At 38.3% G+C, this 9388-nt stretch overlaps 1 protein-coding gene across 1 annotated transcript; it reads right to left on the bottom strand.

Annotated features, from left to right (window-relative positions):
* Positions 1-6627: 6627 nt before the first annotated feature.
* On the bottom strand, positions 6628-7706 carry CLDN17 (claudin 17). Its single transcript, XM_079705607.1, has one exon. It carries the CDS (start codon positions 7694-7696, stop codon positions 7025-7027), a length of 672 nt encoding a protein of 223 aa, XP_079561733.1. The 5' UTR covers positions 7697-7706; the 3' UTR covers positions 6628-7024.
* Between the last annotated feature and the right edge of the window lie 1682 nt (positions 7707-9388).

Below are 9388 nucleotides of genomic sequence, written 5' to 3' on the forward strand. Positions count from 1 at the left end.
ACTAGAGAGGCTCACCTGTCTTAGCCTTAATTCCTTCCATGATCCTTTTCAACCTTACAATTCTATGATTCTAACCATGTCATCATCAGCTCTGGGAGAGGATGGAAAAGGGCTTTATAAATAGCAGTGATGTCTCCAATGCTTCTGAGAATCTTCATCACAGGTTCAGTGCCAGCTTTAAGAATTGTTTTCCTCCTGGTAAAGCTGAATGTTCCTTTGTTTCTCCTTCTGTACCAGTTGAAATTTTCCCTCCCCTTACAATCACCATAGCCTTTCCTCCCACCCCACCCCTATTTTAGTTTGCACTGTTTCCTAGTTGTGCCTTGTCTTCATTATCAGCTGTCTTTTATACTTTCAGATCTCTTTTATTATATCCTATCATTTTTTCCCCAGAACCTATTTGACAAATTCATTTCTACCAAATCCACATCCAGAACCAACCTCGTTATTCAGAGTGTGTGGGAGTTTTTGTTCAACTGATGAAAGCATTCTTCATCTCACAGGGAGACCAGCCATGATAAAATATCTGACAGATCTTTATTGTGGTAAAAGTTTTAGTCATTTTGCTATAGCCCTCTCCATATTATGATTGGCTTCTTACTGAATATTTTACTAGTCATTTCTACCAGTAAATTCTGAGCATTACTATATCACAGTCTAAATTCAGACTTTTCCCCATTTTAAATGTATTTTCTTGGTGTCCTGTTTTGTCTGCAGTAATTCTTTAATGGGCAACCATTAAATAAATATTTTCTTGGAAATTATCCTGCTAAGAGTATCAAAACCACAAAACTCCTCTAGACCCATTTAGGAATTGAACTTTTGATTGCTCCCAGACAAGGTACTTTATATTGTGATTTGCTTCTTATTTTCTTCCTTCATTAATTCATCATTCATTCATTCTCTCAGCAAACATTTGCCATCTCTTAAGTGCCAGGTGTTTTGCCATGCAAATATTTTTAAAAGCTGAACTTAATTTTGGTTGCAAACTCCCATGGAATACAAACTTAATCTTATTCAGTGAGGGTCCCTCATTTTCTCAGAGTTGTACCTAAGTTCTGTAAAGCCAAGCTCATGTGAAGCCAAGTTATTGATCTAATACTTATGACCTTTATTTGTTCACCTTGGATTCGACTGAGATGCCCCATTTCGGATGATTTTCAGTTGTTGTGTCTCTCAGGTCCAACCAAGAAAAGTGAAATCATTCTATATTTTTAAATTAGTGGAATTTAATAGAATGACATGGTTAGGCAGGTTATGGGGAGATTTAAGACCAAGGAGAGGACCATGGAGCCTCCCAGACGCTAATAATAGCAGAAAACTGCTGTTTTCCCGAAGATGAGGGAATTAAAAGAAAAGCAATGATTGTTGGACCCAAGAGATGATGTGCAACTGGCAGAAGCTGGACCTACAAGTGACCCATTCTGGCAAAGCTGGGAAGAAGACATAGTCATCACTGGAGGCATCTGCCCCCACAAAGAGAAAAGGGGTGGACCACTACTGCCCTCCTGTCTCTAACCTGTACCTCTTATTGGCCAATTCTAGTGGACAGCAGCTGAGCATGGAGCTCAGGAAAAGGCAGCCTCAGTGGTCTATCTGGCCTCTCTCACTCCCAGATACAAATTATTTTTTCTTATACCCCCTCCTCAGTAAGAGACATTGTTTTCAGTTATAAAATTAACACATTTTTTAATTATTTATCCTTTAATGGACACTGTATTCTTTACAGACATAACTCTGAAGAAACCCCAGTAAGTTCATTACAGGTTAGACTCATTGGAGCTACCTAGTGTATACATAGTGTGTGTCTCCAATTTCTGTAGCAGAGACACTGTCAAGACGTAGAAACAGAACTCAAGTTACTTTAGTTTTGTCATTTTACAGCAACTGGGGGTTTTTATTTGTGTTAAAGAAATTAAAACAATAAAACCAAGTAAACGGAGTGATGATTTGAAAAATAAGCCTTGCTGAATGTAAGGAAAAATTCTCTCTTGAAACAAATACATATAGCCATGTGTCAAGGCTCACTGTAGATTTTCTATCTATCTATCTATCTATTTATCTATCATCTATCTACCATCTATTTATCATCTATTTATATCTGTCTAGTTTGCTAGGGCTGCTGTAACAAAATACCACGGACCTGGTGGTTAAAACAACACAAACTTATTTTCTCATAGTTTTGGAGGCTAGATGTCCAAGATTGAGGTGTTGGTAGAGTTGGTTCTTTCTGAAAGCTGTGAAGGAAGGCTCTGATCCAGGTCTTTCTCTGTGGTTATAGATGGCTGTTGTCTCCCTGTGTCTCATATTGTCTTCCCTCTGTTCCTGTCTGTGTCCAACTACCCTCTTCTTTTAAGAACACCAGTCATACTGAATTAAGGTCCCACATTTATGTCTTCATTTTAACTTTATCTCTTTCAAGACCTTATCTCCAAATATGGTCACATTCTGAGATACTAGTGGGTAGGATTTTAACGTATGAATTTTAGTAGGGGACACAATTCAGCTCTTTGCTGGCTCTATCTACCTATCATCTATCTATGTATCTATGTATCTATGTATCTATCTATCTATCTGTCTATCATCTATCTATCTATCTATCTATCATCTATCTGTCTCTCTGTCTATTTTCTACATCTACAGTAACTGCGGTGATTTACAGGACTTAGACCAACACAAATTTTTTTCTTTCTGAGCAGGAGTGCTTTATCACTGACATTTTTTAGAAAGACCTTTAGGTAAAGATAATAAAGAACAGATCTGATATTTAGGTGGATTTATTATTGCTTTTAAATTCTCTACAGATAGAGTTACTCTTTATGGTCTATACCTGGTAAGGACAACTGCTATCACGCACTCTTGGCATACCACTGCACAGCCTGCAGAGACCAATGTCCTTAGGATACAGATTAGAGCAGAGGAAGGCAAGGAATAGATCTGAAGACAAACAGGCCATGTACGCCTTCCCCCCACCCTTGTCCATCCATGTGTGTTACTGCTGTGTTCACACTTAATCCCAACAACCAGGACTTTTTGAATGCTCTGTTCCATGTTAAGGGGAGTAGGAAATATTCTTCTGTTCCCATAGTGTTCTAGCTGTGGAAAACATGGCAAGATTATCTCTTGGCCTGACAGACTAAACACCTCACAGAGATGTTTCTTATCTCCCAACACTGTGAGCACATGAGGAAAACTGTCAACCTCCTTTGCTCCACCTGGGTCAGGACACAGGTCATTTCTGTCCCTAAATTCTCAAACCCATCTGAGAGTTTGTCATTTCTCTGCATCTCACTCCTCAAGAACTGAACTAGGGAGGGTCCATAGGTATCTTCCCAGGGACACACTGAAATCTAGACCATCTTAACTCTGCTTCTTTTTATTTTACCTTCATCCAAAGAAATCATTGCATAATCTTAAGATTCAGAAAAACCTGATTCTGACTGAGCCATTTTATACTTTGCCTACAGTCTCCTCAGAATTTAGGCTTTTCAGACTAAAAAAACAGGAACTGTCTTTAAACTTCTGAGTTCTATTGTTTCATCTCTTCCCTGTGGGAAGAGGAGCTTCATATTAGCTAAAATATCAAATTACTATACTGACGTATATAGTTTCTTGATCATTCCTCAAATATTTATTGTCTCTACTTAGTATGGCTGACTTCTTGATTTCTCAATGTTGGTATATGACTTTGACCAAGTCCTACAACCTTGTAACTTTCAGTTCTCTTAGTAAAAATATGTTGATAATGCTCTCTGCACTGTCTACAGTATGTGGTAGCTGTGGAGAGCAAGTGAACCCAACTAAGTATTTTTAAATGTATCAAGATCTTTCTGCAAAAGAAAAGCATTATTAGTGTGCATTTAGTTAAATTTGTAACCTACAAAGAGTTAGTCTTTTAAAACATTTTAAGCATGTGTGGCTAGGTAATATTATATTTCCCCCGTCTCTCTGGTCCCCATTCCAGAAGGCAGTTAGCAATGCATTTCACTGGTTCTCTAGATAGGGAGTAGATAGCAAAACTGAAAGCAAGATCGCCTAGAGAAGTTTCAGTCTTTATTTATGCATTTTTGCTTCTGAATGCCTAAGTGTCTATGAAATTGTATAAAATTTTTGACAATGGAGGAGGAGATTTGTGGAGGTGATATTTTAAAAAAATTCATATGGGAGAAGGCAAAATTTGTTTTACCACTGCTTGTAGACAGCTGGTAACCAAGTAAGGAGGTCAGATTCCTGCCATGACTCTGGGAAATGATGTCATAGGTCATCTGGATACTGGCTGCATTGGTAGTTTTCAAAGTTCCTCTGGCAATTCTATTAATATGCAGCCAGGGTTGAAATCCACCGATCCAAGCAGCCGAGAACAAGAGAGTCTCAAAAATAGATTGCCAAGCATGACAGAAAATCGACCGAGCAGAGAAGCCTAAAGGGACCTTGTGGGCAGGTATAATAGACATCTTCTCAGTACATCTATGGAGTGATGATCATGGACTGATCCCCTGAACCCGCCACTCAGCCACTGCTTATCCCTGCAGAAGACCCCAATAACTGTGTAATACATGGGAAAATACCCAAGAAGTTGAATCTAAATTGGATTAAAAAAAAAAAAGATGGGGCTTCCCTGGTGGCGCAGTGGTTGAGAGTCCGCCTGCCGATGCAGGGGACGCGGGTTCGTGCCCGGTCCGGGAAGATCCCACATGCCGCGGAGCGGATGGGCCCGTGAGCCATGGCCACTGAGCCTGCGCGTCCGGAGCCTTTTCTGGAGCCTGTGCTCCGCAACGGGACAGGCCACAACAGTGAGAGGCCCACGTACCGCAAAAAAAAAAAAAAAAAAAAGATGCATTTCTTCCACACCTGAGTTTGTGGTATGATATTTACATCTACAATGCAACTTGAAATTCGTTGAAAATTATTAATTTTTTTTGGCATAGAAGGAAAAATAGTGCAGCAGAGAGAAGGAACAATTTTTTTTTCCAAAGTATACTCTGATTAATGAAAGGGCAAGGAAAATAATTCTTAGTCCCTAAAGCTTTGCCCCATATTTAGTAGCTAATGTTGTCTCTAGTAATTTTATGACTCTATCTAGAGTTACACAATTTTACTCTTTGATTCTCTGACTAGCAGGATATCATGCCTCATTTAGATTCTGGAACCCATCCTGCCAGACTAATTACTTCTTCTGGTGAGCCAAAGGGTAAGACAAATTATTCCATGACAACCCTTAAGCATATATCTTGCTTGTCCTGATGTCTTATGTATTTGTTTGTGTGAGATAAATGACTCCTTTTCAACATGCCCAATATTTTGGTCTTTCTCAATTGTCTGAAAAATAAAGTAATCTTAGGAAAAATCTATCTAAATTATTGGGTTTCTTATTTTTATTGCTATTATTTGAAGACCTTTACATTTATTTGGCCTATATCATTAATGTATTACTAATTTTTAAAATACAGTTTTATATTGCCAAGGGTTTGCCTTATTGAAGTCTTGCTGGTGGTTTGTAGAATGGAATGAGTGTTTGACATTAACATCTAGCCTTGAGTTATCTCTGATTTAATGCTTCAGAGTTATTAGATGATCTTTTGAGGACAGAACTTCATTTTCAAATTAACCCTGCAGGGAAATAGACCAACATCATTGAAAATATGTAACTATTTTATTTTATTATTTTATTATAATAAGCATGGACATAAAATAAATATTTGGTGAACAAATTTAATCTCTTCACTGAAATTATATGTTGTAAATGAAATACATCTTTATTATAAAATAAACACAATATTTAAAGAGTTAAAATTTGAAGAGTTAAAATATATAAACATTAATTGGTTCACAAGACACTGGAGATATTCAGAAGCATCCCATAGGGGTGGTATTGCCCCACAAACACTTGTCTACATCTCCCCCAAGCCCCACACTTATGACCCAATATTGGCATGTTAATACATGGGAAGTGAAGAATTGAGAAAATAATGCATATAATTCGAAGAAAACAAAATGCTTTATCCATACCTATTTATTTATTAGAGAATACAAAAGAAGGTACTTACTTTGGCCTGACTAACTGCCTGAATCATGACCTTGGTTCTCCATTTTACTTAGAGTGTGTAGGCCTGTGCAATGACAAAAGAATAAAACAAGGAACAGAAACCACTCCCTTCAACACCCAAACCTCAATTTCCTAATTGGGACTGTATTTCCTGTTGATGAGAATTGAGAGTTCATAGTATTCTATTAATGTGTCTTATCAAGACAGATAATTCTGTTTGCTTGTAGGTGCACATCATAGGTTCTGAAAGCATATTATTTTTCATTTATAAATTATTTTCCTTTGAATATATAATTCTAAGCAAGTTTAACTGTATGTTAGATGCTTTAAAATCATTTTCTTAAATATCCTAACAGAAATCAGAGCTCCCTTCTCCCTAAAAGTGTTTAATTTCTAGTACATTTGAGTTTCCTAAAGGAGAAACAACTCTTTTCACTGAACAAACATTTTCATATTTTGATAAATTCAATTAAAAGTCCTTATTTGATGTCTATTATTTGCAGCTTATTTTAAAAAGAAAAAATGTCATTATTTTAGTAGTTACCATGTTAGTATAAGAAATAATTTGGAGAAAAAATAAGTTAGTTTATATTTTAGAATATGTTTTATTGCTAGAGCTTATCAATTACAATAGAATTCGGATTTCTTAACAGATAATATATGGTTGTGGACAAATAAAGAGTCTATCATTATACTAAGGATTATGGACATACTTGATTTTAGACTACACAGATTGGAATGGGGATTATTTGAGTCCAGTAATAGTAAATGCATTTAATACACATGAGGTCAGAATGTCTAAAGCAAGTTATTTTTATTCCTATCACAGGTGACTACAATCTATATGCCCTTTAAACTTTTCATCTCAATTTTAAAACAGTCATAAAGCAAGTTCTCCTGCCTGACATACTTACAGTTTCTGGCAAGACTCTATAAAACACATTGATCATAACCCACAGTTTGAGTGAAAAGCAGGTGTTAGACATAACTGGTGGAGGTCTTACTAAGCACTGTCCCTTGTCCCTTATCTGTGCATGGCATAGGATGCCCAGTGACTTGATATCTGTTCTTTTGCTTCTTTCTGTTGCAACAGCAGAACCCACTAAGCAGACCCCCTCCGATGAAGAGGACAGCGGTAGTTGCCCAGCCAAGGAAGAGTGCCGCTCCCAGCTCTCGTTTCTGACCTATGTGGACGGCTGGGTTGTAGAAATCGCTGATGATGATATTGGCTGTCCAGCACACTGGAATGAGAACGAAGATGCCCGTCAGGATAAAGAGAACTCCAGAAGTCCCCAGAAGATATGCTTTAACCCTCTCATTAGAGCCTTTGCACTGAAACTTCTTCATGCCAGAGATGCCAATAATCAGAGCAATCAGAGATAAGGCAACAGCTACACACATGAGGGCGCGGGCTGTGTCCAGGGCAGGTGGGAGAGCCAGCAAAGAATTGTAGAACTTGCACTGCAACCTAACCTTGACTTGTCGGATGCAGTTCATCCAGAGCCCTTCCCAGATTCTTTCAAAGATAATAATGTTGCTGCCAACAAAAGCTGATACTCTCCACTGAGGCAGAAGTGCTGTGGCCAGTGTCCCCACCATGCCGAAGAACCCAAGAACCAGTCCAGCGATTTGCAGCGGGTTAGATGCCATTCCCTTTGCTTTAAATATGGATCCAATCTGCAAGGGAAGCTGCTCACGACCCAGAACGGGGAGGCCTCTGTGAGACTTCAGCGACCTCTGATGATGCTCGCCACTGTTAGTGCACAGAACAGTTTAGTCCAAACCGGCAGCAGTGACTGAACGTGGCTTAACTAGAAGTACCTGTTGTGCATGCATTCTGCCCTCATACAGTCACATTCACTTCATACTACGTATGAATTACTTACTAGGCATATATAATTGTTTCTCAGCCAATAAGAACCTAGCCAGAGGTGTGCCAAGAAATACTGCATTCAGCGTTAATATTCCTCATATTATTATTGTCTAAGCAATGCTGTAATTATGTGTCAAAACTTCCATTGTGGATTGCTAATTATAGAGTTGAAAACTTCTTGTCTAAAAATCACTCTGATATAAAAGTATAAATATATGTGTTAAGCCACCACAGAAGAAAACACCAACACCTTGCTAGTTCTTTGGAGAGCGTTTGCAAAACACTTTGGACTTCAGATGATCTATTATTTTCTTCTAATCTAAGCCACCTCTCTTTAATATGGTTCATGAATCCTGGTTTTAATAATGACTTCTTGAATCAAATAAATGTTCATGTATTATTTTCAAGACTTCTACTAAAATCACTGATACTTTATGAAAAGAGGCATCCTAAGCAAGACATGCAGATTTCATAGTTTATTTCTAAGATCCAGAAAACAAGAACAAGGAGAAGCACTTCTTATTATTGAATTTACTGGTAATTATTATATTATCTGTTGAGTAACACCTTTCTCTCTGGTGAAATAATGTTTAGGTTATAAATGTTCATTAGATGTTTCTTCAACAGCAGCTTGGAATATATCATATTTATCAAAGCCAAAAATGTATATTCCATTTTTATGGAGCAATATGAAAGTGGCCCTTTGGATTAGATGTGTAATTACTTAAATCCAGGTAACAGAAAAATTTTTAGAAATGGAAGGCAGCTTCAAAGTCATCAGGCTTAAGTCTCTCATTTGCTAGATGAGGAATGTGAGGTTTTCAGAGCACCTGGCTAGACTAGCTGCACAGTAACTGATCCAGGAGTAAATATGGTCTCTAACTTATGATGCTTCCCTCCTCTTTCTAGTCTGACTCAAAAACAGGAGGATAGAAAGGAATTCATAAGAATTTTCATATGAATGGGATTAAACCTGGAATTTAGTGCTATCCCTTCGATAGTTTTCAAATTTTCAAAGCAAGTAAAATTCAATTGAGATGGTTTCAAAATCTGAGAGTCAAGTTGTCTTTTTTTTTTTTTTTTTTTTTTTGCAGTACACGGGCCTCTCACTGTTGTGGCCTCCCCCGTTGCAGAGCACAGGCTCCAGATGTGCAGGCTCAGTGGCCATGGCTCATGGGCCCAGCTGCTACACAGCATGTGGGATCCTCCCGGACCGGGGCATGAGCCCGCATCCCCTGCATTGGCAGGCGGACTCTCAACCACTGTGCCACCAGGGAAGCCCCAAGTTGTCATTTTTGATGGTCACATTCCTGCCATGGTTCAGGCATGAGATGGGAAGTAGGCTTAATTGGGGAAGTGTGAACTTTTCCTCTTTTTCTTTCACATTCTACTGCAAGGAATCCATTCCAAGGATGAAAACTATTTGAAAGCAGGCACACCAAGCATGCTCCAGGTGGGAGACCTTACAG

This window comes from Hyperoodon ampullatus (genome assembly GCF_949752795.1).
Source record: "Hyperoodon ampullatus genome assembly, chromosome: 5".
NCBI classification, from domain to species: Eukaryota; Metazoa; Chordata; class Mammalia; order Artiodactyla; family Ziphiidae; genus Hyperoodon; species Hyperoodon ampullatus.

Coding starts and splice junctions, on each gene's coding strand:
- CLDN17 (XM_079705607.1), bottom strand. CDS start 7,696: ATGGCATCTAACCCGCTGCAAATCGCTGGACTGGTTCTTGGGTTCTTC.